Source organism: Paramormyrops kingsleyae, chromosome 15 (genome assembly GCF_048594095.1).
Source record: "Paramormyrops kingsleyae isolate MSU_618 chromosome 15, PKINGS_0.4, whole genome shotgun sequence".
In the NCBI taxonomy this organism is placed as follows: Eukaryota; Metazoa; Chordata; class Actinopteri; order Osteoglossiformes; family Mormyridae; genus Paramormyrops; species Paramormyrops kingsleyae.
This window is the reverse complement of record NC_132811.1, coordinates 2,469,939-2,497,463: the sequence shown is the minus strand read 5'-3', so window position 1 is coordinate 2,497,463 and position 27,525 is coordinate 2,469,939. Positions and strand designations below refer to the sequence as shown.

The 27,525-nt window shown below is 54.8% G+C and overlaps 1 protein-coding gene across 2 annotated transcripts in view; it reads right to left on the bottom strand.

Moving 5' to 3' along the window:
- fbn2b (fibrillin 2b) overlaps positions 1 to 27,525 on the bottom strand; it is a 49,401-nt gene that overhangs the window by 10,140 nt on the left and 11,736 nt on the right. For both annotated transcript variants that reach the window (XM_023843919.2, XM_023843918.2), the window contains exons 7-50: positions 22,331 to 22,528; positions 19,349 to 19,474; positions 17,043 to 17,168; positions 14,573 to 14,725; positions 13,967 to 14,194; positions 13,719 to 13,862; positions 13,388 to 13,507; positions 12,498 to 12,623; positions 11,881 to 12,003; positions 11,521 to 11,796; positions 11,024 to 11,077; positions 10,733 to 10,858; positions 9,990 to 10,115; positions 9,778 to 9,897; positions 9,361 to 9,498; positions 9,214 to 9,264; positions 9,004 to 9,129; positions 8,555 to 8,782; positions 8,275 to 8,400; positions 8,042 to 8,170; positions 7,832 to 7,957; positions 7,621 to 7,746; positions 7,427 to 7,549; positions 7,210 to 7,335; positions 6,995 to 7,120; positions 6,627 to 6,749; positions 6,401 to 6,523; positions 6,123 to 6,248; positions 5,900 to 6,022; positions 5,450 to 5,572; positions 5,135 to 5,296; positions 4,720 to 4,788; positions 4,471 to 4,596; positions 4,091 to 4,216; positions 3,618 to 3,767; positions 3,455 to 3,526; positions 2,989 to 3,114; positions 2,773 to 2,898; positions 2,524 to 2,649; positions 2,132 to 2,248; positions 1,065 to 1,193; positions 717 to 836; positions 445 to 570; positions 71 to 223 (exon numbers count right to left, since the gene is read on the bottom strand). In XM_023843919.2, coding sequence (XP_023699687.1) covers positions 71 to 223; positions 445 to 570; positions 717 to 836; positions 1,065 to 1,193; positions 2,132 to 2,248; positions 2,524 to 2,649; positions 2,773 to 2,898; positions 2,989 to 3,114; positions 3,455 to 3,526; positions 3,618 to 3,767; positions 4,091 to 4,216; positions 4,471 to 4,596; positions 4,720 to 4,788; positions 5,135 to 5,296; positions 5,450 to 5,572; positions 5,900 to 6,022; positions 6,123 to 6,248; positions 6,401 to 6,523; positions 6,627 to 6,749; positions 6,995 to 7,120; positions 7,210 to 7,335; positions 7,427 to 7,549; positions 7,621 to 7,746; positions 7,832 to 7,957; positions 8,042 to 8,170; positions 8,275 to 8,400; positions 8,555 to 8,782; positions 9,004 to 9,129; positions 9,214 to 9,264; positions 9,361 to 9,498; positions 9,778 to 9,897; positions 9,990 to 10,115; positions 10,733 to 10,858; positions 11,024 to 11,077; positions 11,521 to 11,796; positions 11,881 to 12,003; positions 12,498 to 12,623; positions 13,388 to 13,507; positions 13,719 to 13,862; positions 13,967 to 14,194; positions 14,573 to 14,725; positions 17,043 to 17,168; positions 19,349 to 19,474; positions 22,331 to 22,528 — 5,817 coding nt within the window. The remainder of the gene's footprint in view (positions 1 to 70; positions 224 to 444; positions 571 to 716; positions 837 to 1,064; positions 1,194 to 2,131; positions 2,249 to 2,523; positions 2,650 to 2,772; positions 2,899 to 2,988; positions 3,115 to 3,454; positions 3,527 to 3,617; positions 3,768 to 4,090; positions 4,217 to 4,470; positions 4,597 to 4,719; positions 4,789 to 5,134; positions 5,297 to 5,449; positions 5,573 to 5,899; positions 6,023 to 6,122; positions 6,249 to 6,400; positions 6,524 to 6,626; positions 6,750 to 6,994; positions 7,121 to 7,209; positions 7,336 to 7,426; positions 7,550 to 7,620; positions 7,747 to 7,831; positions 7,958 to 8,041; positions 8,171 to 8,274; positions 8,401 to 8,554; positions 8,783 to 9,003; positions 9,130 to 9,213; positions 9,265 to 9,360; positions 9,499 to 9,777; positions 9,898 to 9,989; positions 10,116 to 10,732; positions 10,859 to 11,023; positions 11,078 to 11,520; positions 11,797 to 11,880; positions 12,004 to 12,497; positions 12,624 to 13,387; positions 13,508 to 13,718; positions 13,863 to 13,966; positions 14,195 to 14,572; positions 14,726 to 17,042; positions 17,169 to 19,348; positions 19,475 to 22,330; positions 22,529 to 27,525) is intronic.

Sequence of the window (27,525 nt, the reverse complement as noted above, 5' to 3'; positions counted from 1 at the left end):
TCCCGTCCCCAAAAAATGGGGGAATGGCACTTCCCTGAGTGGGCGAGGCTGGCGAGGACAGGCCCCTCACCCTCGGTCTCACGCGGGCACAGCTCGCAGGGGTCGCCCCAGCCCTCGCCGGGCATCTTGCTGCAGCAGCACTTGGCTTTGGTCGTGTTGAAGGCCTTTGGCACAGAGCACTTTCCCCCCTCGAAGCGAGTGAAGCAGAAGCTCTCACGGATATCTGAAGAAGAGAGATAGTGCGCGTGATTGGCCGGGGGACAGGAATGGGCGGGGCAGGAGCTGTGATTCATGTGTATCACAGTGACTTTTGAGTTAACATCACTCTGTGGCACAAGTCTTCTCTAAAACTGCCATAGTATTTCTTGCAAAGTGGGCACCTTTGGGGGCAGATATCTGCAATCAGAATGTACCCCCCGGCTCCAAATGTGAAGTGGTTCTCACCGAAGCAGCGACGGCCGTTCTCGGACAGCACAAAGCCTTTCTCGCACTCGCACTGGAAGCTGCCCATGGTGTTGGAGCAGGTGCCGAACTGGCAGATGTTGGGCTCTACTTCACACTCGTTGATGTCTGAGGGTGAGGGAGGAAGGGACGTCAGAGGGCAGAGAAGGACAAAGCTGCTTTTCTGCCATGTTTTCCTCAGCAGGGTCCTGGTGGCACACAGCTTTCTGTGACCGTTCGGCCTCCAGGGCGCCCCTCGAGCCGCGGGTCCTCACCGATGCACTGGTCGTTCTGCACGGCGTAGCCTGGAGGGCAGATGCAGCGGAAGGAGCCCTCCAGGTTCTGGCAGGTGCCCAGGGCGCAGGTGCCCAGGAAGCTCACACATTCGTTAATGTCTGAAAGAGGGGGCAGGAGGTCAGGTGACCCAACACAAGGATGACACAGAAACAGAGGAGCAAATGAATGTTTCTAAAAAGGATGTGACTGATTGGAAGGCGCTGTGGCTTGCGGGGCAGCAATGCCAGGCTTACCTGAGTGTGTCTGGGCTTTCCCACATGATTCAGAAACACGATGAGCTGTGTGTGTGTTTGATGCTTATGTATGTGAGTAAAGGGCAGCCATACCGACACAGTTCTTGCCATCCAGAGTGAGCTCATAACCATCCTGGCACAGACACTGGAACGATCCTGGAGAGTTGATGCACTGGCCGTTCCTGCAGACCTGGCCCACCAGTGCCGTGCACTCATTCACATCTGGAAAGGGCCATAAATGTGAGGCTTATGGAAAAAAGCACCCTGGTGATAGCAGTAAGAGTCTGTCTCTCTGAGGACATTCTCCTCTGTCTGAGGACTCTCTCCTGTCTGTTTGAAGACTCTCTCCTATCTGTTTGAAGACTTTCTTCTGTCTGTTTGAAGACTCTCTCCTCCGTCTGAGGACTCTCTCCTCCGTCTGAGGACTCTCTCCTGTCTGTCTGAGGACTCTCTCCTCTGTCTGAAGACTCTCTCCTCTGTCTGAAGACTCTCTCCTGTCTGTCTGAGGACTCTCTCCTGTCTGTTTGAAGACTCTCTCCTGTCTGTCTGAGGACTCTCTCCTGTCTGTCTGAGGACTCTCTCCTGTCTGTTTGAAGACTCTCTTCTGTCTGTCTGAGGACTCTCTCCTCTGTCTGAAGACTCTCCTGTCTGTCTGAGGACTCTCTCCTGTCTGTCTGAGGACTCTCTCCTCTGTCTGAAGACTCTCTCCTGTCTGTCTGAGGACTCTCTCCTCCGTCTGAGGACTCACTCCTGTCTGTCTGAGGACTCTCTCCTGTCTGTTTGAAGACTCTCTCCTGTCTGTCTGAGGACTCTCTCCTCCGTCTGAGGACTCACTCCTGTCTGTCTGAGGACTCTCTCCTGTCTGTTTGAAGACTCTCTCCTGTCTGTCTGAGGACTCTCTCCTCCGTCTGAGGACTCACTCCTGTCTGTCTGAGGACTCACTCCTGTCTGTCTGAAGACTCTCTCCTGTCTGTCTGAGGACTCTCTCCTGTCTGTCTGAGGACTCTCTCCTCCGTCTGAGGACTCACTCCTGTCTGTCTGAGGACTCTCTCCTGTCTGTTTGAAGACTCTCTCCTATCTTTCTGAGAGACTCCCCTCGCTGTCTAAGGACCCTCTCCTGTCTCCTTACAGAGTCGACACTGCGGGAGCAACGCACCCACCTATGCAGTCATTGTTGTGCGTGATCTCGAACCCGGGGAAGCAGAGGCAGTTGTAGGAGCCCACGGTGTTCTTGCAGGTGCCATTCCCACAGGGCTGCCTGTCGCACTCATCGATGTCTGCAGAGCAGAGAGGGAGTTGAGGGATTGCCGCAGCCCGACCATCAACCCAAAAATGTCACTTGGCTGACTGGGCTGATATAAACAGGCAGGTTTAGCTTCACTCAGATACCTGCTGTTTCACGTCAGGTTCGGCGATCAGGAGCTATGACGTTTTTACTATCAAAATAAACTGTTCCGAAGCTGAAGGGAACATATGTATCCAATATGAAAACAAGAAAAGATCCTGCAGCAGTTTGGCTTGACCACGATGACGGATCACCATGGTCACTCACCCATGCACATGGTCAGGTCTGCAGTGGCCTTGAAGCCGTTATGACAGACGCAGTGGTAGCTGCCCTGAGTGTCGATGCACTCCCCGTGGCTGCAGGCGCTGGGGATCTCCAGGCACTCATTTCGATCTGGGGAGGGGACAGGCATGGGGCCCGAGGACGGAACAACATCAGTGACCAACATCAAGCCCCCCCCCCCGCTTCATGCCGAAGATGGTGCGACCCCCATTCCGAGGCGGGAGATGGACTGACCCACGCAAGCGCCGCTGGGGGAGAGCTTGAACCCGGGCGAGCACTCGCAGCGGTAGCTTCCTGGGATGTTGATGCAGTTGGCATTGCGTTGGCACAGGGTGTCCCCGCTGGTACACTCGTCGATGTCTGGGAAGCAGGCGAGAGCCGATCAGTGCCGCCGTCAGCAGCGAGCTCGGGTCGAGGGAGCCCAACGTCACCCAGGCATGGGGGCCTCACCTTCGCAGACCAGCAGGATGTTGTTGTAGCTGAAGCCCATGGGGCACTCGCAGCGGAAGCTGCCAATCTGGTTGATGCAGGCCCCGTTTGCGCAGATGCCTGGGATTTCCCTGCACTCGTCGATGTCTGTAGAGAGACGGCACGTTGCCTTAACCAGGACGCTTTACCAAGAGCAAAGCACATCACCGACTGCAAAAAACATCTCGAAGAAAGCAGAAGAATATCAAACACATTCAGATATGGCCACGGGGATTCCCGTCACCAGCAAAAACCCCATAGGCTGCTAAGATGATCTACATATCAGCCATTCTGCAGCTCCATCATCCCAGATCCTGGGCAGCAACTCCACAAGGAACTTTTAACAGTGACCATCAATGAAAAAAAAATATATGGGTCCGCTTTGAGAGAGCAACCCTAAGCCTAACCATGGAGTCACATGGGGAGGCACCAATGAATCATTTCTTACCAATGGGCTTCCCAGTGTGGATGTCAATGATGAAGCCGGGAGCCTGGTTTCCGCACAAGTGTTGGTACTCCGCTGTGGGGAGAGCATTAAGGTTAGCACGGTATAGCCTAGGGCGCGCTAACGCCGGGGTCCCGTGGTCGGTCATGCTGGGGGAGGGGCTCACAGGTGGCTGGGGTGGGGCAGGCCTCGCAGGGCTTGTTCCAGGCCTTGCCCACGTTGTAGGCGCAGCAGCACATCTTCTTGGTCATGTTGAAGGACAGCTCGTTCTCGCAGGTGTCGTTGAAGTTGCGGTAGCAAACGCTCTTCCTCATGTCTGCGGCAGACGGGTCAAATGTTACCACACAATGAGGAACATGATGCAACGAGACCCTAAGCTCACACATCCATCCTGAAGACATCACCTAGGGTTTGGAAACTGTGTGAACCTGAACCGTACAACCTCCTTCCAGAGAGGCTAACCAGACAGGGATATATATACCGGGGCACTGCCCCCCCTGAAAGCTGACTGGCCATCAGGTACCCCCTCCCCTGTCACTCACCGATTGACATATCATTGGCTAACAATAACATTAGCTCCTCCTTGTGAATTGTGGCCCCTCTTATGCCCCCGCCAGCTTACAACCAGGGCTCACTCACCCATGCAGTTGTTGCCCCCGTTGACCTGCATGTACTCGGGGGGGCAGACGCAGGTGTAGTTGCCCAGGGTGTTGTAGCAGGTTCCGGGGCCGCATATGCCGATGTGAGCTGTGCACTCGTCGATGTCTGCCAGGACGGTGAGGAACAGAGCCGATTAGGGTCCGGCACCAAAGGCGGACGGTTACACTCACGCTGCCTGCTTAAGATTTATCAACACAGACTGCTAATGAAAGTCAATGGGGAATATTGACCTAGATTGGCCAAAAGAGAGGAAAATTATTTTCAGCATGACTTATCCGCTAAAGCAAAATAAATATCCTTCGATCTTGAGTTCTGCCTAAAACCGCCTGGTCTCGCCGCCCCCCGTGGCCTTGGCTCACCCTCGCAGATGCGCATCTCCTCGTTGAGGTAGTACCCGGCCGGGCACTCGCACTGGAAGCTCCCAAAGGTATTGACGCAGTTGCCCCCCTGGCACAGGCCGGGCAGCTCCTGGCATTCGTCGATATCTGCCCCACCCCAGCAAACGAAGAGGCCAGGTCAGGGCAAAGCAGACACTTGCGTGGTGTCACGTGCAAAACACAAGGCCTGCTACCAGACTGGAGAGGTGGGCCACGAAGGCGCAGACCTACCCTCCAGGATCACAGTGATGGGGTTGGGCCTGAACCCCTCTCCTCCGGGACACAGGGTCTTATATTCCGCTAAAAGGGAAACCATTTCAGAATGTTCACAACCAGCGGTAAAAGCAAGGCCAGTCCAATCAAATGTCTCAAAATAGAAACACTGCAATATGGTAAGAAGTAAGAAACACTGGTACGCTTCAGAAAGACAGGCATACTTGTGCTTTACCTCTTTAGATCATTCCTGTATGTTTCCTTCTCATTTCATGCACGTTTTCCACTGGTTACTGCACATATTTTTAGATAACAGCTTCTAGCTGTTCTAAAAGGCCACTGTGCCTCCATATATGTATAACAGCACTGCATTATTTGTATCTCATCACTGCATTGTGGGTATTGACTTCATGTTCCCCATCGGCGTACATACTGGTGTTGACCGGTGGGCACAGCTCACAAGGGTTCCCCCAAGCCCCCCCCAGTGAGCAGCAGCAGGATGCCCGCGTGACCCCGACGCCGATCTCCGCACTGCAGGATATCCCTCCATCTCCACGTGGCAGTGTGTCCAGGAAGCAGTTTCCTACACGTGTATCTGAAAGGTAGGAGGCGCAAACACTTCAACTGATATTCAAAGCAGCAGCCCTAAGTGTTTAGAAGAGTACTGAAAGTTGTGTAAATGTATTGACAGTACAAACTATGACCTGTGACAAGAGCATGACAGTGACCATAAGGGCGGCGCACTAACCCACACATCCCACGCCAGTGGGGTTCAGCTCGAAGTCCGGCGGGCAGTTGCACAGGTAGCTTCCTGGCATGTTGACGCACAGGCCATTGATGCAGTTGACGGGGTCGGAGCACTCGTTCACATCTGCCATACAGAAGCACACATAAGTCATCGTGCCCCTGAAAGGATGGGGATCCTCAGCGCGGTCTACTGACAGACATGGCTGCTCTGATATATGAGGGCCGGCGCCGACAGCTTCGTGGTGACTCATGTTGTGGCCGTAAGTGCAGTGGCCATTTCCACTCCGGGGTCTCTACAGGGACGTGTTATGGTTAGGGAGAGTGGTTTATTTTCTAGATGGGTGTTTGCACTCATCTGACACCATTTCTCAGATGGATAACACTCTGCCTCACCCCCAGGGAGCCCTGCATTACATATGGTTACATACGGTTGAAGATCGGAGTGTCTCACCAGTGCAGTTGCCCCCACTGCGGTCCAGCTCATAGCCATCGTCACACACACAGCGGAACATGCCCGGCAGGTTCTGGCAGGTTCCGAATACGCAGATATTCTGGAAGTTACACTCGTCGATGTCTGGGGGAGGGGGGGGTGGTTAAAGAATGAATCCATGTCTATCCAAGCCATCTGCAAGGGGGGGGGGGGATGTTCACTCGCGACTACTGGCTGCTCCTACCCTGGCAGGCCTTGCTGTCCTCGGTCGGGGTGAAGCCCATCTCGCACTCGCACCGATACCCGCCTGGCGCGTTTAGGCAATGGCCATTCTCGCACAGGTTCACGTTGTCCGCACACTCGTCCATGTCTGCCAGGAGGGGGTGAGGATACACAGGCTGGTCACTGACAGGGAGCTGGCGTAACGCCCTTAGGGTGCTGAACGTGAACGGCAGCCAGGACAGACATAAGCATTCCTATAAGCAGGATGGTGTTGCTGATGATGGGGACAGAGCGGCCAACCTGAGCAGGAGAAGCCGTCGCCATTGAAGCCCTCTTTGCAGGTGCAGCGGTAGGAGCCTGGCGTGTTGATGCAGTTGGCGTTGGGGTTGCAGTTGTGTTCCTCTGTGGAGCACTCATCCAGGTCTGCAAGGAGAGGCGGACACGGCAGCGGGCTCAACCTCCCGTCCGAAGCTCGTCGGGCACTCCTGGCCCCGCCCTGCCCTCCCACGGCTGCCGCCACACTCACCCACGCACTTGGTGCCAAGGCTGACCCAGCCATCACGGCAGCGGCACTTGAAGCTGCCCGGCACGTTGATGCAGGCCGCGTTCACATCGCAGTTGTGGGCCCCGATCTCGCATTCGTCGATATCTGCAGGGGCAAACGCAGGGACAGACAGCCCCGGGCAAGGTGGGGGGGTGGGGGGGGTAATGGGAATGATGGTTTGGAATCACAGATCCTTCATAAGCCTGGAAGTATCCTACAAGATACCTCTGAATCCTAGGTGTAAATGAGTAATACTGCCCTTCCTCTGTTTGTAATAAAAGTATTCCCATGTCCCTCTGGTCAGGTGCACCAGGGTGATGTAACCCCCTCCATGACGGACCCCCCCTTACCCGTGCAGCCCGTAGATCCCTTCTTGACAAAGTAGCCCAGCTGGCAGTGGCAGACGAAGGAGCCCTTGGTGTTTTCACAGTCACCATGGAGACAGATGTTGGGGTTCAGTTCGCACTCGTTGACATCTGGGGACGTGCAAATCTCTCTGAGAGGTGTCTCTTGGGAGGGCCAACGGGGGTGGGGTTGGCTGGGGGGGGGGGTGCAGCTCACTCACCGATGCAGGTCCGCATGTCCATGGAGGCCATGAAGCCGTCGAAGCACAGGCAGCGGTACTCGCCGGGGATGTTGGTGCACTGGCCGCCGTCGCAGATGTCCGGCGTGTCCTCGCACTCATCGATGTCTGCGGGGGGGAGGGAGTGATGTGAGCTCGTGTGCTGAGATGGCCATGGTCCCTCCCCGGAGGCCTGCTCGGCCGCGGCCCCGCCACTCACCGGCGCAGGTCCTCAGGTCGGGCATGAGGGCGTAGCCTTCCCCACAGCTGCACTCGTAGCTGCCTTCCGAGTTGGTGCAGTGGGTGTCGCAGCCGCCGTTCATGATAGTGCACTCGTCGATGTCTGAAAAGGGCCAGCGGTCAGGTATCCAGGGCCTATCGTCGGGAGAGGGCGGGCAGGAGGGCGACACTTACCAACACAGCCCTGCCTGTCGGGGGTGGTCTGGTAGCCCGTGTCGCAGGAACACTGGTAGGTGCCCACCATGTTGACGCAATGGCCGTTCCGGCACAGGGTGTCGCTCAGTTGGCACTCATTGACGTCTGTCCAAGAGCGGAGACACGATGAGCTGGGCCCTCTACAGGAGGGCAGCAATAACGCACCGCGATAAGCCAACCCTGGACTCACCTTCGCAGGACGAACCCTCGGGGCTGAGCTGGTGCCCTGGGGGGCAGTCGCACTCGTAGCTGCCCTCCGTGTTGAGGCAGGTGCCTCCGCGGCAGAGCAGGGGGTCGCGCTCACACTCGTCGATGTCTGGGTAGGGCAAGAGCAGTAATGCAGTTAAAATGACATCAGCCTAGATGCAGCGGAGCAGGCCGCATTGCGCACAGGACTCACCCATGCAGTTCTTCATCATCATGAAGCCGCTCTCGTAGCCCTCGAAGCACTCGCACTCGAAGCTGCCCGGCGTGTTCACGCACGTGCCGTGGCCACACAGGTCGGGGGAGATCCGGCACTCATCAATGTCTACGGGGGGGGCGTGAGAGAGCAAGGGGCGTCAAGATCACAGGGGCGGAGGGACCCGGGTGCAGGGGTAGGGCATGGGCCGAGGGTAGGGCTCTTCCACTTACCTGTGCAGTTCCTCTCCTCCATAGTGAGGGCAAAGCCACTGTTGCAGCGGCACTTGAAGCTGCCGATGGTGTTCCGGCATGTTCCGTGGGCACACAGGCCCTGGAAGACCTTGCACTCATTCACGTCTTTAGTTCAGTTTAAGAAACACAAAGCATTAGGCTTCTCCTTTCATATTCGGTCAGATAAATACCCGTACGACCACGGCAATAAAATACACCTGAAAGAATCTGGCATTTATGCATGCGGCTTTTAGGTTGTAAGTGACGCAGGGCGGAGTACCTTTGTAGAAGGGTCTGCCGGTGAGGATGTCGCCCCTGTTAGCGAAGCCGGGGCCCCGAGGGCAGATTGCCTTGTACTGCGTCGTGCCAGCCTTGGGGCACTCCTCGCACTCCACGCCCCAGGCGGCCCCCACGGAGCAGCAGCACATGTCCACACGGTACTTCCCGGGCAGCGGCTCCCCGCACTCATCCTCATCCCATTTCAGGTAGCACTGCTCACTGCGCACATCTGGGGAGGCGGGTGGAGGGAGGGGCGAGGCCCTGGCTAATGCTGTGTGCCGCTAACATGCTAACTCTGAACACTGCAGGCTGACACTGCATTATGTATCTGACATCAATCAGGCTTTTGTGTGGAATTCGGCCAGCAGGCTTGTACTGAAGCTGCAGGACGCTGACGTGACGCTTATGGCGTGATTTAAGGTCAACCCCTCCACTGGCACCCCCCCTTACCCACGCAGGTGCGCCCACTGCCGTCCAGTGTCAGTCCCTCGGCGCACTCGCAGTGGAACGAGCCCTGCGTGTTCACGCAGCGGCCATTGGTGCACACGCCCGGGAACACCTCACACTCGTTCACGTCTGCGGGCGAGACGGAGAGAAGCGCTCAGAGCCTTGCGCCCGCTTGCTCGGCATGCTGGGAAGCATTGGGGGGGGCGCGGTTACCTTCACAGGCGACGCCCTTCATGCGAGCGAAGCCTCTGGAGCAGGCCGTATCTGCGGAGGAGAATGTCGATTATGGGTTAGGAATAGGGTTGGGGTTAAAGTCAGGGCCCTGGAGTGTGTGGTGGGGGGGGTGGGGGGTGCACTGACCGATCTCGCAGCGCTCACAGGGACTCCCCCAGGCCGCGCCCAGCGTGGCACAGCACTCCGACTTCAGCGTGGCGCCGTTGATATTGACCTCGCAGCGGCCATCTTGGATGTTCAGCCAGCAGGTGCCCTTCATGCTGTCTGTGGTGGTCGGGGGGGTTGGGAAGGGGGGGAAGGTGGATATGCATTACCGGTGGCGCCAAGCAGAATCAACAAAGCACATTTTGACGGCGCATTTGTGACCGTCCTCCCGTCCAACAGCACAGCATTGGGAGCCAGGGCCTGCGCGGCAGTGATGGTTCATTTGTCACGGTGTGATGTGGATGAACAGAACCCGGTAAATCCAGTGAGCGCATGGGGGGGGGGGGGGGGGGGGGGTCCCAGCCAGGGCAGGAGGCTGCAGTAGACGGGGGCTCATACCCACGCAGATGGTGTTGGTGGAGTCCAGCTTGCTGCCGTGGGAGCACTCGCAGATGAAGGAGCCAGCCATGTTGCGGCACACGCCGTTCACGCAGGGGCTGGATTCGCACTCGTTGATATCTGAAACGCGGCAAAGCGTCAGGAGGGGGGGCGGGCACCCAGAAACGCTTTTATCGCCGCACAGCCACGAGGGGGCAGGCCAGGGGGGTCACCTTCGCAGGTCTCTGAGTCGGGCTTGTAGACGAAACCTTTGGGGCAGAAGCAAGAGTAGCTGCCCGGAGTGTTCCGGCAAAGCCCGTTGTCACACAGCAGCCGGTTCACCAGGCACTCGTTGATGTCTGCAGGAAGAGTCCAGGGTCCACCATCCATTACATTTCCAGTAAACGAAGACAGACCGAGCACAGATTGAGGGCTGTGGGAGCCCTTAATGCATTAATCTTCTATACCAGTGTTTCTCAACCCAGTCCTCAGGAACCCCCAGACATTCGACAATCCACAGCTCCTTCCCGACTCCCAGCACACCAATACCCAGAATTTAATGTTCTTCGTTGTTTGGTCCATTCTTGAATGTTTGTTTTTGTTCTCGATTGCTTCGTTCAGGGTTCCTGAGGACTGCACTGAGAAATACTGTTCTTAATCAGAGTTCTCAAACTCAAATAACCGCTTGCAAGTCGGTCTTCAGCTGAAGCAGGCTACTTGATTTTTTTAGCCATAATAAAAAACTATATATGTATAATCCGCCAAACAGCCAACGGTAAAACCTGAACTTGCCGACCTGTGGTTGGTAAATTTTGCTGAGCTCAATGCTGATTAGTGGAATGACTTTACACAGGTTTTAATTTACTCTGGAGGATGATCAATCGATTGGCGGACCAGATTTAATGATGATTAAAGAGACGTGTCATAGGCGGACAGAGCCTCCTTTTCCAGACGAAAGCCCCTCCCCGCGACTCACCCACGCAGTTCTTGCCGCTGCTGTCGGACTCGTAGCCGATGTTGCAGATGCAGCGGAAGCTGCCCCGCAGGTTCTCGCACATACCGTTGGCGCAGATCTCCGGGTTCAGGGCACACTCGTTGATATCTGGGGGGGGGCACACAGACATGAACCTCACTGGGTGCCCCCCAACGTGACAGGGATCACTTGGCCCCTCAAAGACCCAGATGCTAGAACCTCACACCAACGGGAGTCAGTGGAATCACAGAACCCTCGATACAGGTGGGCGAAGAGAGAAGATGAAGGGCTCACCTCTTCCATCAGCTGTGATTCCGATGCCACTGCTGCAGACGGCCTGGAACTCAGCTGAGGGCAGGCAAGGTTAACTGTGGTCACCATCCAGCACAGAGCAGGAAAACAGTGCTAACATCGCTAGGGGTCTTTAGCTTTAGGTCTGCTGGAGGGCTTGGACCCTGCTAGAGTGAGGCTGCTGCTCCCCTCTCAGAACATCTTAAAGTTGGGACACTGGTGGCTATGAACATCTGCAGTCCCAGGGATCATGTAAAAACTGCCTCCAAACCGAAAGGTTAAGATGCTAAGAAGTCGCCTTCAAACAGGCCAGCAAGTTTTTTTGGAGGCCAGCACAAGAGCCCAGGGCACTGTACTGGCTAAGGCACGGGCACTGTGCTGCCCATGGCACTGCACTGATCAAAGCACTGTGCTGGCCAAGGCAGTGGCACTGTACTGCCCTAGCCAAGGCACTGCACTGACCAAAGCACTGCATTGCCCTAGGCACTGTGCTGGCTCACCTGAGTTGAGGGCGGGGCACGGCTGGCAGGGCTCCCCGAAGCCATGCTCGGGGCTGGCACAGCAGCATTCGGACTTAGTGACGGCCCCGGGGAAGGGTCGCGAGCATGTGCCCATCTTGATGGCGCCGTAGCAGGTGCTGCGCACATGGGTGTCCACGCAGACGCGGCCGTCCACATCGATGGCCAGGCCCGGCGGGCACTCGCAGCGGTATGAGCCATCTGAATTGATGCAGCGGCCATTCATGCAGATGCCCGGCGTCTGACACTCGTCAATGTCTGCGGGGAAGGAGGGGGAAGCATAGACACGTCACCTCACCACGACACGCTGCACAGATGCAGAGGATATCAGACGCAGCCTACCGGTACAGTAGCGCCCACTAGGGGCCAGGGAGAAGCCTTGCTTGCAGATGCACTTGAAGCTGCCGTCCTCGTTGATGCACATTCCATTGAGGCACATGTTGGTGGTGGCACACTCGTCGTGGTCTGGGGGGAGGGGGCATGTCCCTGTCTCGTTACCATGGCGATTCTCTGATAGCCACTAGATAGCAGGCATCTTCGGCACATGGTTCACTGATATTATCTTACATTTCATGACCAGATGATGGAAAATAAGGTAAAAAGGCTCAGTTCATGTTCAAATCACACAAGCAGCTAACAGGGTGGTGCGGACCGGCGTGGGACACGAGCAGCTCACAGGGTGGTGCGGACCGGCGTGGGACACGAGCAGCTCACCCGGCGTGGGACACGAGCAGCTCACAGGGTGGTGCGGACCGGCGTGGGACACGAGCAGCTCACAGGGTGGTGCGGACCGGCGTGGGACACGAGCAGCTAACAGGGTGGTGCGGACCGGCGTGGGACACGAGCAGCTAACAGGGTGGTGTGGACCGGCGTGGGACACGAGCAGCTCACAGGGTGGTGCGGACCGGCGTGGGACACGAGCAGCTCACAGGGTGGTGGCCCAAAGCAGTTATACCCACCTATGCAGTTCTTTCCATCGGGGGTGAGCTCAAAACCGGCGTTGCAGATGCACTGGAAACTTCCATCCGTGTTGACGCAGCGGCCGTTACGGCACATGATCCCGTTCACGATGCATTCGTCAATGTCTGGGAGAACAGTGGGAGATCATCTTGTCTGAACAAAGGGGTTTAAGGGCTAAGAAGTACAGACAGAGTGCAGAGAATCTGCTGTAGGACCAAGATATACCATGGGACAAATCTGCTGTATGATGAAGATCTACTACAGGACAGAGATCTTCCATAAGGCAGAGGGCCACTGTAAGACAGATCTGTTGGGGTACAGAGATCTGCTGTATGATACCGGTCAGGGTCTCTGCAGATTTCCCCAAGTGTTTATAAATGCAATTTAAGTCATTTTACGTCCATTTTGGTGAAAAAAAAGTATGAAAGATATGAAGGAAAATACATGAATTTACTCACATTCAACATGAACATTCAGCTTATTTTGATGAGAGGAGACGCCACGTTACCCCACATCACCACACACCAGCTGGGCATGCGCGGATAACATTCTGACCAGGCTACACAGTTTGCAGCTAATGGTTAGCAGCTAATGGCTAGCAGCTAATGGTTAGCAGCTAATGGTTAGCAGGTAGCGCTTATTGCTTCCGTGTTGGTTTCTTTCTGTAGTTTTGTTAAAGGGTGATCAATACAAAATTTTCCCAAAAACACACTTAAAAGTCAGACTTAAGGTAATGTGACTTTATGTAGGGAAACGTCGAGTTCATCCAATCAATTTTTAAGTCCTGTCAAAATACGTATTTAAGACATTTTAAGAAATTTTTCTTAATGAACAGCAGGATGAACAGCTGCAGTCTGAGGCAGAGATGTGGTGCAGGACGGCGACATACCGATGCAGGCCTGCTTGGTCGGGGTGCTCTGGTAACCCTCGTGGCACTTGCAGTGGTAGGAGCCAGGGGTGTTCACGCAGTCGCCATTCAGGCAGGGATTGGTAACACACTCATCCGTGTCTGGGGGAGAGAGAAAAGGAGCCCATTTACTCACTTTGTGTAAACTGCTGCCTGTACTGGAATTTCCATTCACACCACAATGCTGTAAATCTCAGGATGGTCCACAGCTAGCCTGAAGATGGCAGCAGAGCCTAAGCATTTAGACAAGGTGCTTGGTGACCCACCTGCATGTGTGCTATCTTCTGGCTGAGCTGGGTATATGTCCACTTACCGATGCACTCGCCGCGCACGTCCTGCCGGAAGCCCATGTTGCACTCACAGCGGTAGCTGGTGGGTGTGGGGATGCAGCGGCCGTTCAGGCACAGGTTGGTGAAGTGTTTGCACACGTCAATGGTGTTGTTGAGGGTCACTGTGCCTGTGGGACGGCCACGGCGAACACAGGAAGACACCTTTCAGCACCTGTATAACCAGCCGACCGTCTGCTCCTGTTTCAAGGACGAGGCTGGTGGTGGGACTCACCGATCTGGGACAGGGGGATCCCGTTGCCTCCCACCCCTTCGCCTCTGATCTGCCCTCCGTTGCCGTGGCCGTTGCCGTGCCCGTTTATGTGCCCGTTGCCATGCCCGTTGCCATTTGGACCCGCGGGGTTGAACTTGTACCTGTAGCTGAAGGTGCGGTCAACGCCGGTGAAGCCGGTGCTGCCCGTCCCATGGGGGACGCCTTCGAGACAGAGCCGCCGGTACTCGTCTGGAGAACAGAGAAAGGGTCCTCTGTAGGAACACTCTCAGGGAGCCAGGGGCAGAACATTCCAGGCCTTATCAAAACCACGGTGTCTGCCCTAATAAGGAATCATGGGAGGGATTACTGCGTCATGAGGGAGGTCAGGGCCAGGAGGCCAAGGAATGAATGAATTTGAGGGGCCATTAACCCAAACCCATTAACCTCTCTCCCGTTCTCAGGGTAGTCAGCAATTCAGAGATTAATGTCACACTTTACGTTAAGCGCCTGTTCCTTGGTCCCGTCGTGGCCTTCTCTGTGCGATTGGGCCCCAGCCTCCCATAAATGGGTTCTCCGTACCACACAAAGGCGCTACGACAAGCCGAGGGACGGAGAACAGGAACGTACCAGATCCGCGGACGGGACACATCTCTGGGACTTGCGTCGAGGCCCAGCAGCGGCCCGTATCACAACAGCACTGCATCTTGGTGTACTGTCCTGTCAGCTCGCCCGCGCAGCGCCCACTGGCCAGAGCGGAGAAGCAGATCCCCACTCGCTGGTCTGCGGGACACACGGGGGACAGGAAGTGACATCAGCACTGCACACCGAGAAACATAATAAATCAATAGCAAAATGCAGGAGAGAAACACTGTCATAGCAACACATGTTGTCGGGAAAAAATAATATTTACTAAGATCTTCATGTAGATTTTAACAGTTTGAAAGACAGGAAGAAGGGGAACAAGTAATGGAGAGAATAACAAGTGAGAGAATGAAAGAGAAGAAGGAAAACACAGGAAGAGCAGCGGAGAGGAAGGAGCGAGTGCCGGCAGTGGATGCAGCCTGGGGGGCCCTCTTCCCCGCATGAGCTACGCCGTCCAGCTCCACCAGTGCTTAGCAATTCTGATGAGGGGGAAATGCGGTTTGCTGGGGGCCAGGCCGCAGATCGGGTGGGTGCTCAGAGACTGCATGTTGGGGGGAGGCAACAATACCCCCCCACACAATGTGTGCCTAAACCACTACAAAAATTTGTGAGAAATACAGTTACAGAGTGGAATGTGCCTCAGCTGATGGGGGTGGGTCGGGGGTGGGGGGGCTTGCAGAATAGAGGCCAGCTCTCCCCTCCGCTCTGACTTTGCCACTCAGGGTGTCCCGGACATGACCCCCCCCCGGTAGGAAGTTACTTTATGAGCTTGGGGTTCCTAAGGTTGGTAGGGTAATGAAAAGGGTGACCCCACCCCCAAAGGAGAGCTGCTTTCGCTAGGTAAAGGGTCAATCTGAGAGGAGCTGGGGGGGAGGTATATTCATGCGTGTCGGTGAGAGCGGGGGTGGGGGGGCGGCATCGGGGGCTGCCGATTAGCATCGCTAACGAGCCGGCGGTCTGGAATTAATCACCTCCACGCGGAGCAATCTGAGCCAATTACTGCCGACATGAGAGACCGAGCGTTCGGGATTCTGAGCGAGCACTTTAAACAGAGCCGCCATGCTCCCCAGGGATGAGCCCAGCTGGGGTCCGGGGTGGGGGGGGCTAACGCGGATGACGGCCGCAATTGGAAACAGATCCCACACAAAAAAAGTCACTTTCACACACTGACATTTCACAGGGAAGTGGGACAGTGCAGGGCTGATTAATGCCAACCCAAAAGGCCCCCCCCCAGTACCCTGCCTGGGCCTCCCCCCAGCTCCACGGTATGGGGCAAAGCTCCCAAGTGAAAAAATAACAGTAACATTCCAAGACTCTCACCCCCCCACACACACACACTGTTCCAAGCCGGCTCCAACCGGGGAGGAGATGCAGGGAGATCTAATCAAGCAATCTGGCTCACGTTAGTAAGCCCGGGGGGGGAATCCTCTCCACCGGGGGCCGTGCACGGCTGGGATCATTGCGGCCGATAAGCCAAACCCTTGCACCCTGAGCCAGAGGCGAGCCGCTGTCTTGTGGTACAAAAGCAGGACTCCCGATCCTCGAACCGGCAACCGTTGGGTCTCGAACCCTTCCAAGAGCTAATACTGTCACATCCGCGCCATTCATTGGCTGGAAACATGGGCCGTGGTTTGACCTGGAGCTGCTAGGATGTGTCAAAGAGCCAGGCCACCGGGACCTAGATGGAGGACAAGAAAGGGGCTAGGTGACGGAAGGAGGGGGGGGAGACCCTGCGGGGGAAGGAGAGGAGAACTGTAAGGGAAGAGGCCTGTACCATTTGGTGGGGGGGGGCGGTGGTGACCCAGAGCCAGAATCAACAGTCTCTGCCCCATGTGCACTGGAATGTTAGCTGGGGGGAATAGCTGCTGCGTGACGTGCTGGCATTTCTGTCTGGGGTCTGACGGGGGGGGCATGAAAAATTGCAGGGGGCGGGGGACACAAGATCCTGCTCCCCCCCCCACACACACACAATGGTCATTGCTGATCGAACCGGGCCAATCCCCGGCACACTTCCTGCCAGCACGTGCCCCGCCCTCCCGGCCCGAGACCAGGTGCCGCACACGCATGACCCCCCCCCCCCCCGGCCTGTAAGTGCTCCCAGATGCCTGTCCACCCGTTGGCCCCATTTCCTGGGACATCAAGGTTGAATTTTAGCCCCCTACTGGTAGTTTCCAGATTCATCATCGGCCAGGTGAGCTCCGTGCCAGACAGTAATGCACCACCCATGGGGGGCCCTGCCCCCCCAGCTCACAAGTGGCCAGCACGTCCCAGCCAAAGCCCCCTCCCCTGTCATCCATTTCGAGAGTCTTTCCTCCGTCCATGTGTTAGCAGAAATGCTGTAAAAACGGCTGAGAGGCGGCGGGTTACTGGAAAAGCGTGGAACAAACTGGAAGAGGCTGCAGTGGAGTGACTGGGAAGGGAGAAGCAGACGGGGGGGGGGGGTTCTCTCACATACCTACACATCTGGAGCCGTCGGCACTGGCGACGTAGCCGCGGGGGCAGGAGCAAACGTAGCTTCCTACAGTGTTGGTGCATTCGCCGCCGTCGCATACGCCGGAGATGGTGCTGCACTCGTCGATGTCTGAGAACACGCACACACACACACACACACACACACACACACACACGCACGCACACACACACACACGATACCTTCAGTGTGATGGCGAACTGATTAACACAGACACTGTAAAAGTCATTTACTTGCTACAAAGCTGCTCTTTGTAGCTTTTGCCGGCCGTCTAAAGCAGAGACCGATGCCATCACGCATCACCTTTACTCCAGAGGTCAGAGGTCACCTGATTCCCCTTCCAACATTACTGCCATTTATTCAGATTTGTTTAAACAATAAAAGTCCTCTTACAAATTTAGCAAATGCTTTTATCCTAAGTGACATACATGGAGCAATTCGGAGTTAAGAGCCTTATTCTGGGACCCAATAGTGACACCACCCTGCTGGCCCTGGGACTCAAACCTACAAACTACTGACCACAGGCACAGCATTTCATCCCACTGCCACCACCCTGCCGGCCCTGGGACTCAAACCTACAAACTACTGACCACAGGCACAGCATTTCATCCCACTGCCGCCTATTTAAAGGTTCTGAAATGCATTTAACATGCATTCACAGTCACAGGTCAGGAGAGTGGTCCAGTACAGACTACGGGAAGTACACTGGTATCCCATTACGGCCTAGAGCAGGCGGGCAGAGATTACACCACAGCGCTGGGCTCTGCTGTCTGAGGGCCGTCGCCGCGCTGGAAGCGAGCCACGAGGCTCCCGGTTTATGATGCGATATATTTATTTGCGTACGTGCAATTGCCCGCATTCAGCAAGAAGGCAGCCTGCGCCGAAGGCCGGCGTGGTGTGCGTGTGCCGCGGTTTCCAGGGGCTGCGACCTCCTGCGGCACGGGGAGCCAGACGCGCCCCGGGCCCTGCCGATGACGCACGCGGCGGGGAGCGTGAGAAGTGTGGCTGCGTAATGGCTGCAGCTGAAGAGGGCCAAGCGGAGGGCCTCTCCGAAAGGGGCGAACCGACCGATGGACTCTGTGAGGCTGGGTGTGTCTGAGCATGTATGAGCGTGTGTGTGTGTGCATGTGTGTGTCTGTGTGTGTGTGTGTGTGTGCATGTATATGTGCAGAGGACAAGTTAAGAAACAGAGAACTCCTGGGTCAGTGGATCAGCGCATCACGGCTCGCCATCCAGGGAGAGATCAAACCATTATGGGAACGGGGACTAGGCCACACGCCTTATTCTGCTACGTACTGGGGCCGCGGGCCGTGGGGTGGGGGGCCGTGAGCCGGGGGGGCGTCTGCTGTGGAGCAAGCCGTGCTCTGGGAAGAATGTGAGCCCTTCAGGAGACCTGGACGCTCATCACAGGTAGGCCGGCACTGCGCGTGAATTTCGGAAAAGTAGCAACCCCCTCTGAGGTAATAAAAACGGCCCCTCCACCCCTACTCACCTGGGGGCTGATTTACAACAGCCCTCTATTGTCCTGTAATTACACCCCCCCCCCCCCCCACCAGCTTGCCTCAAAGAGCAGAGGCTGCCTCCCTGCTGAGCCTGCTGACTGACACAGGCCACGCCCCTCACTGCTGCCATCTGCTGGTTCGAGAGCCCAGCCTCGCTGTCTAATTAAAGGATGCACTGGAAACACGCCGACCTTGGGTGACCTGAGCTCCCAGCAGCACTGCGGGGCACAGCAGGGCCCCGCCCCCCCGAGCCGCCATCCAGGACACGGTACGTATTACTCAGGAGTGGGTTCCTGACCAGTAACTGTGATTCCTGGCCAGTAACTGTAATTCCTGACCAGTAACTGTGATTCCTGACCAGTAACTGTGATTCCTGACCAGTAACTGTGATTCCTGGCCAGTAACTGTAATTCCTGACACACACAGGTTTGTAAGTGTATCTTTGTGGGGACTCTCTATTAATTTCTATGGGGAAAACCCTAATCCCAACATAATGACCTTAACCTCTACCCAGCCCTAACCATAACCATAAGTGACCAAACTAAATACGGACTTTTGGCATTTTTACTTTTTTGATTGCAGTTACAAATCCTTGTGGGGACCTGAACAGTGGTTCCCACATCGTCAAAATAGCAGGTTTTTATTATATTGTGGGGAACATTTGAGACCATAGACCCCCCCCCCCCACCCCCGACCCCCCTGGATGGCAGTCACCACACCACACCTGGTCACCACACCTGGTCACCACACCTGGTCACCACACCTCACACAGCCCGCTCCACCACTCACCCTCGCACTTCTGATTGGTCTCGCTCTGCCGGTGCCCAGCGGGGCATTTGCACTCGTAGGAGCCCACAGTGTTGATGCAGTTACCCCCAGTGCAGAGTCCGGGAATGGCCTGGCACTCGTCCACATCTGGCGGGGAAGGAACAACCATTAGCATGCGTCGTTAGCACACAGTGTTAGCACACGGCATTAGCATACAGCATTAGCACGCGGCGTTACCATATGGCATTAGCACACACCGTTAGTGTACGGCATTAGCACGCAGAGTTACCATATGGCATTAGCACACACCGTTAGTGTACGGCATTAGCACGCAGAGTTACCATATGGCATTAGCACACACCGTTAGTGTACGGCATTAGCACGCAGAGTTACCATATGGCATTAGCACACGTAATTGGCATGCGGCATTAGCATACGACATTACCATGCGGCGTTACCATATGGCATTACCACACGCCGTTAACATGCGGCGTTAGTATACAACATTAGCATGTAGCAGAGCTGGGGTCCATGGCCTCATCAACGAGGCCCCAAAGGTGCTTTTTCTGCACTCTCACACTCGGCCAGTACGTTACTGTCCTTATATTGTATATCAGCATCTAAAGCAGGCCTCAGAAGCCGACCTACTTTAGACTGTGTTTAGACTGATCTATTCAGAGCAAGCGGAGAGCGGCCACGCAAACTGAAAGTGTCAGCGGCAGGTTTTTGCGAAACCTGGAATCTTATTTACATACGATAAGTTCTGGAAGCTGTAGCAAGACAGAAATCCATTTGGAACTAAGTGTTTATGAGACCACATCATCTTATTTGGTTTTCCTGGGGGTGGGGGGGGGGATCAGACCATAATTTCTCCTCTCTAAGCTCTACCATGCAGTTCCGATAAAAAGGTCCAAGCTCAACATTTTGCCATGTTTAGCTATAAAGTAAATGTGAGGCAAACTTTGAGAACATCGTGATCTGGAATGGGCCAGAACCCGTCTGTCAGATGTGGCCAAACGTCTGGATGCGAAGCACGTTGGATCTGCGTTTGAGTCAGATTCCTGTAGCATGCCCAGTGCCTGCTTTAATCAGAGCTACACCACGACTGTATCCTGGCCAAAAAAAGAGAAGCTAATCATATTTATACGGCATGTATAAACAGCCGTGATATTTGTATAATTTGAACTCATCTTCAAGATCAATTTACCTCTCTAACAGGCAGGTAAATTGCTTTTGTAAACATCAAACTGTATTAATGCCAGCTACTCAAGTCATTCCTTATAAAGAAAAGATCAGAACATTAACATTCCGCATATAAAAACAGCGAACAAAGCTTCGAAAAGCAGCAACAAACGGCAGCAAATCATCCTCTGAGCATTTTGCTATACAGCTCAGCAGCACCATAGAATGTTTGCTAAATGGACAGCGACTCCCAAGGAGTTAAAGTTCTCTTTTTGTGTATTACACCTTCATTCGACATACACCTGAATGTATGAGTCTTGTACTTTGCACTATAGAAATAGTCTCTATATTCTAGCTTATTCACTGATGCACTACAAATTCATTAATTACAACTTAATGCTTTTAGTTTTTTTTTATGTAATTTTAATGTGTTAAGAACAGTAAACTGTTCTAAATTGTTATATATCATATTTTTTTCTGCTGCAACACCCCCATGTGAGATAAAGTTTGCCTTTATCTTCCACTCTGTCAGGCTGAGCCTGTGCTGGTCCACATTCCTCCTATTGCTATCAAACCAAGTACTTCAGTCACTACCAAGTACTTCAAACCAAGTACTTCGGTCACTGTGTTGACTGCAAAGTCACTCTGGATGGAAACGTCACCCGAGCTGCGGAGTGACATAGCGGTGATAATGAAGGGGGCTAACTGGGCCACCGGGGGCTGCAGAGATGTTATCGCTCCTGCTCTGGCCGGGCATGAAAAGCAGACACTCCGTGGGCGGGGTGAGCCCTTCCAAGCCTGCAGGCCACAGAATGGTGCAGCACTTTATCGCAGCGAACACGCTCTGCGCTCACATTTAGACTAATCCCTCTCTCTATGCTATGCCATTCAGGCTTTTGTCGTGCCTGACAGATCACTGATAAGCTCCCTGAAAAGGCTGCAGCGTACCTAGCCCCCAAGGGCGGGGGCCTGGCATGTGCCGGGGGCCACCATGGATGATCTGCGTCCCAGGCACACGGCCAAATGGGACAGAACCTTAATGAAGTACATCAACCCGCCCCACCTGGGAGACCGGCGTTAACACTGCCTCTCGGCAACAATCACATTGACGTCAATCCTTTTTAGGGCCCGCCCAGCCCTCCTCAGTCCCGCCCAGCCCTTCTCAGCCCCGCCCAGCTCTTCTCAGTCCCGCCCAGCCCTTCTCAGCCCCGCCCAGCCCTCCTCAGTCCCGCTCAGCCCTTCTCAGCCCCGCCCAGCCCTCCTCAGTCCCGCCCAGCCCTCCTCAGTCCCGCTCAGCCCTTCTCAGCCCCGCCCAGCCCTCCTCAGTCCCGCTCAGCCCTTCTCAGCCCCGCCCAGCCCTCCTCAGTCCCACCCAGCCCTTCTCAGCCCCGCCCAGCCCTCCTCAGCCCCGCCTAGCCCTTCTCAGTCCCACCCAGCCCTTCTCAGCCCCGCCCAGCCCTCCTCAGTCCCACCCAGCCCTTCTCAGCCCCGCCCAGCCCTCCTCAGCCCCGCCCAGCCCTTCTCAGCCCCACCCAGCCCACCCAATCCTGTTCAAGGTCCGCCAAATCCTTCTCAGGACCCACCCAATCTTTCTGCGGGCCCTAAGCAAACCATTCCGAGAAGCTAATCGGATGGAGGCCTCTGGGTGGCCAATAGGCCCTAAGCAACAGCTTAGCTCCCTTATGCCTTGGGTGGGCTCTACTGAGACAGGGGAGCACCTGCTGGACAGTTTAATGACTGCACCCTAGAACCCATGACTCCATTTCCGGCGGGCCGAGGCTCACTCCATGGGGAAGGAGAGGCAGGAAGACGGGGACTCACCCTGGCAGGCGCCGGTGCGAATGTTGGGGATGAAGCCACGCCGGCAGGGGTGGGGCTGGCCGGGGCACATCTCGCAGGGGTGCCCCCAGGCGCGGCCAATGGTGGCACAGCACAGCGTCTTGGTGCAGACGATGCCACTCAGTTGGCCCTGGCACATCTGGTTGCTGACCTGCGTGAAGCACGGTCCGGTCCGGTAGTCTGTCGTGGGGAGGGGGAGTACAGATGTTAAGGCGGGGTTCCTGCTCCATCCCTTCCAGGTCACTCATCTGCACAACGGGTGACCGTGGAAACCAAAGAGCAGCAGGCTGCTAGGCTTTTACAGAACCGAGGCCAGCCCGAGAATGTCGGGCTGATTCGGGCCAAAAATGCATCAGGGGCGCCGGATGTCTGCTGTCGTCGTCCCACGCCAAGAGGGGCCTACGCGCAGGATTGATGAAGGCTAATTAACATCTGAAATCAAATGTGCTGTCAGGCGATGAGGCCGCTCGGGTTTAAAAAGCACATTTCCCTGCTTATATCAAAAATGCCAGATAAGGAGTTTCACCTCATAGTGCTATGTGGCAATATCTATTTTCCAAGGCAAAATACGGTACATAAGCGAAGGAAAAAGACTTGCACCCCCTGCCCATCCCCTCGGCCTCCTATCATGCTTGCACCCATGACCTCACAATCATTCCAATGCAATCTGACACCAGGAAAGTATGTTATTGCCAAAATTTGGTGACCAGCTCAGCTAATGTGACATGTATCTGGGACTGATTAATAATGCCGTATCCGGCACACAAAAGTGCAACCTCTGTCTCAGATGTGTCCATTTGCGTCCCAGACTCTGATTCAACTCCTGCTGTTTCCTTATGGCACATTCAGTGTAAATGTGTGACCCAGGGCAACAACAACATCAATGCTGCACTCAATCCCGGGAACCTGCTAATCAGCTAATTATGCTAAATCGTGTAATTAGAGATCATGGCGAGTCGACCAACTGACTATCCGCTCTAAGAGCAGGACTGGGGTTTCCAAACAGCTGCCCAGAACAGACACTGAAGGCCATGGTTTATGGGGTCAGAAAACGACCCTACAGGCTGACATACAATGGAGAATTATACAATTATACAAGAGCACCCCAGTGTGTGTGAAGGGGCCACGTTTCTAATCGCCAACCACTGGTGCGTGAAGCAGCACGGTGCACTTAGAAGAGCGAGCGTTCAGTTTCATCCAGCTGGCTCATAGCGACCGATCTAGCAAGTGAGGCGGCACGGCAGGAAGCGCAGGAAGACGGCTTCGCGGTCCGATGTCGGCTGGCCCCATGGGTATGCGCACACACGCCCTCGGACAAACCACTGGCGTGAGGGGAGCGTATTTCTAAACCCCTGCTGTGAGGTGGTGGGGGTGGCGTGTACTGGGAGCCTCGAACCAACTGGGACCATTAATTCCTAATCCAGACGGGTTGGGAACACAGGGGAAATTGACTGGCTCCATGTAATCCCGTAACGTCTGAGCATGCGACACCTCTCCTCGTGTTCTCCTGCGCGTTCTGTTGTCTTTATCCCATCCACCAGCACATCTGTCTCCTGTTTCGGGGTGCATTCTCCCGGCTTAGCATCAATGCCTCATACCGCTCACACGCCAAAGATCCCGGCGTCATTAACAGCAACCTGAGCCGGCTGCAAGTAACCAGATACGCGTAAGTCCACACAGGTACCAGCGCTTCAGAGGGAAAGACGAGAACAGTCCTGCTGTCCATTTTTAAGTGCATAACTATTTGATGGATGCAGTTGTGCAGCACAAGAAGTGCTTCTGAAGACGAGAAAAAAGGGAACTCGTCCAGCGGGGGACAAAGAACCTTTGGCCAAACAGAATACTGGGGCCAGGGGGGGGGCAAAATCTGGGCTCTAGTCAGTATCAAGGGTCATTAGCTCCTTTATAAGGCCCCCTATTGCCCCAGGCAGGACTTGGTTTACGCAGTAACACTATGGTTCACTGTCATTTGTCTTCATTACTACATAAAGGAGGGATTATACAAAAAAAACCTCTTTCCAACTTCCTGCAAATATTTGTTTGTGTTTCCAGTGGAGCGCGTCGCAGATTGCGGGGTCTGCTGTTTCCCCGCTGCGCTCTTTCCACAAGCAGATAGCGGCAATGGAGGCTTGTTCTTCAGATCTACGCGTTCTTAAAATGGACATGCTCCCCTGGGGTCACGCTACGCTGCTCCTACACTCCCTAAAAATACCTGGCCTGATTAAGGAAACCCTTTCAAAAGTTAGCAGAGAAAGTCACAGTTGACAGATTAGGATCTTCGGCGATTTCCAGCGCGGGAAGGCTTTTGTGTCTGACTTTCGGAGCTGAATGATAACATTCCTCAGCAGGAGCTACGCAGTGAAATCCTGTATGAGCCTCACAAGTAGGAAAAAAGTGAATTAGACGCTGAAACGAGAGGCAGGCTTGATATTTAACTCTTTGTGGTGTCCTCTCCTATCGCTGATAATTATGCAATACTGCTGATAAGGTCTGAGACACAAAAAACAATTATTTTGAATCATCTGGTAAATTTAGTTGTCAAGCTGCTGCTTTTGCGTTCAGTATCCAGAGATGGGGGGCCCTCAGATCTGTGAGTCCCCCCCTAGTAAAGTGGGGGGGGGAGACTGAGAGGACCAGGGAAAGTACCAGAAGCCAGGTTTCCTGGCTCAGGAGATGTTTCTGAACAAAAGGAACATTTCAAGAGTTAAACTCATTTTCCAAAGTGTTTTCAATTTCCTTGTAACACGTAAATTTCAATTCATGAGTCTCTGTACACGTTTGCCAGTTATATAGTAAATGAAAGGTTGCAAAATCCCTCACAGGAGTACAGAGCTGCTTAGGTGAGGTAGCGGAATCACAGACAGGAAACTCCCTCTTCGCTGGCGGCAGCTGGGCCTCAGCCCCCCCCAGCCCCCCCAAACCCCACCCTACCACCAGGGATTGTTTTCCAACATCCAGACTGGAGTCAGGACTGAAATAGAAAGTCCACTTTCAACCGCTTTCCAAACAAGCTTGTTTCCATCACCTCAGAGCTGACGCCATTCCTGTGCGGGTGCTTGTTCTCTGTGCCCCCCCTCCCCCCCAAAAAGCCCCCAAGGCTGGACAGAGCCTGGGAAGTGGATAAGGTCGCCGGCAGCATGACGGGCCTGCTGGGTACTGCCACATAAGTGGTGCCTTATTAATGACAGGGAGCATGGAAAAGCCCTGATTACAGGGCTAACCCCCCTGTCCTCAGCAAGAGCCGTAATTCACACCCCCACGCCTCAGGGTGCACTGTAACCCCCCCCCCCCCCACAGTCCACAGCGAAAGCCGTAAGTCACACTCCCACTCCCCAGTGTGCACTGTAATCCCCCCCCCAGTCCACAGCAAAAGCCGTAAGTCACACCCTCACTGCTCAGTGTGCACTGTGACCCCCCAGTCCTCAGCGAGAGCCGTAAGTCACACCCCCACACCTGTGTGCACTGCAACCCATCCAGTCTTCAGTATGCACTATAACCCCCAGTCCTTGGCAAGAATCATAATTCACACCCCCACTCCTCAATGTGCACTGCAATACACCTCCCCCACTCCTCAGTGCGTACTGTAACTCACCCCCCACTCTTCAGTGTGTACTGTAACTCACCCCCCACTCCTCAATATGCACTGTAATTCACCTCCCCCACTCCTCAGTCTGCACTGTAATACACCTCCCCCACTCCTCGGTGTGCACTGTAATTCACCTCCACCACTCCTCAGTGTGCCCTGTAATTCACCCCCCCCACTCTTCAGTGTGTACTGTAACTCACCCCCCACTCTTCAGTATGCACTGTAATTCACCTCCCCCACTGCTCAGTGTGCACTGTAATTCACCTCCACCACTGCTCAGTGTGCACTGTAATTCACCTCCACCACTGCTCAGTGTGCACTATAATTCACCTCCCCCACTCCTCAGTCTGCACTGTAATACACCTCCCCCACTCCTCAGTGTGTACTGTAACTCACCCCCCACTCTTCAGTGTGTACTGTAACTCACCCCCCACTCCTCAGTCTGCACTGTAATACACCTCCCCCACTCCTCGGTGTGCACTGTAATACACCTCCACCACTCCTCAGTGTGCACTGTAATTCACCTCCCCCACTCCTCGGTGTGCACTGTAATTCACTTCCACCACTCCTCAGTGTGCCCTGTAATTCACCCCCCCACTCTTCAGTGTGTACTGTAACTCACCCCCCACTCTTCAGTATGCACTGTAATTCACCTCCCCCACTGCTCAGTGTGCACTGTAATTCACCTCCACCACTGCTCAGTGTGCACTGTAATTCACCCCCCCACTCTTCAGTGTGTACTGTAACTCACCCCCCACTCTTCAGTATGCACTGTAATTCACCTCCCCCACTGCTCAGTGTGCACTGTAATTCACCTCCACCACTGCTCAGTGTGCACTGTAATTCACCTCCCCCACTCCTCAGTGTGCCCTGTAATTCACCTCCACCACTACTCAGTGTACACTGTAATTCACCTCCCCCACTCCTCAGTGTGCACTGTAATTCACCTCCCCCACTCCTCAGTCTGCACTGTAATACACCCCCCACTCCTCAGTGTGCCCTGTAATTAACCTCCCCCACTCTTCAGTGTGTACCGTAATTCACCTCCCCCACTCCTCAGTGTGCACTGTAATTCACCTCCCCCACTCCTCAGTGTGCACTGTAATTCACCTCCCCCACTCTTCAGTGTGTACTGTAATTCACCCCCCCATTTCTCAATGTGCACTGTAACTCACTCCTCCATGTACATTGTAACCCACCCCCCACTCCTGTAATTCAATGTGCACTGTAATTCACCGCCCCCCCCCCCCAATCACAGTGTGCCCTATGCACCATATCGCTCCCCTCCTCTGTATGCAGTGGCACCCCTCAGCTCAGTACCCCCACCCCCCACCCGGCCCACTGCAGCCTCACTCCAGTGGGACTCCGCTTCTCACTTTTCCCCTAACAGATGTGGAGGTCTGTCCATGAGGTCACACTGACTCATGGATGTCGCACATTAAAATACCACGGCACGCTCCTCCAACTCCACCTCTGCTGTTTATTTCTGCACAGTCTGAAGGCCACTCATCTCTAACCACTTAGAGATTTTAAGAATGATTTTGTTTGTGGTGAAATATTGCACCACAAACTTCACAGAAAGTGTAAACGG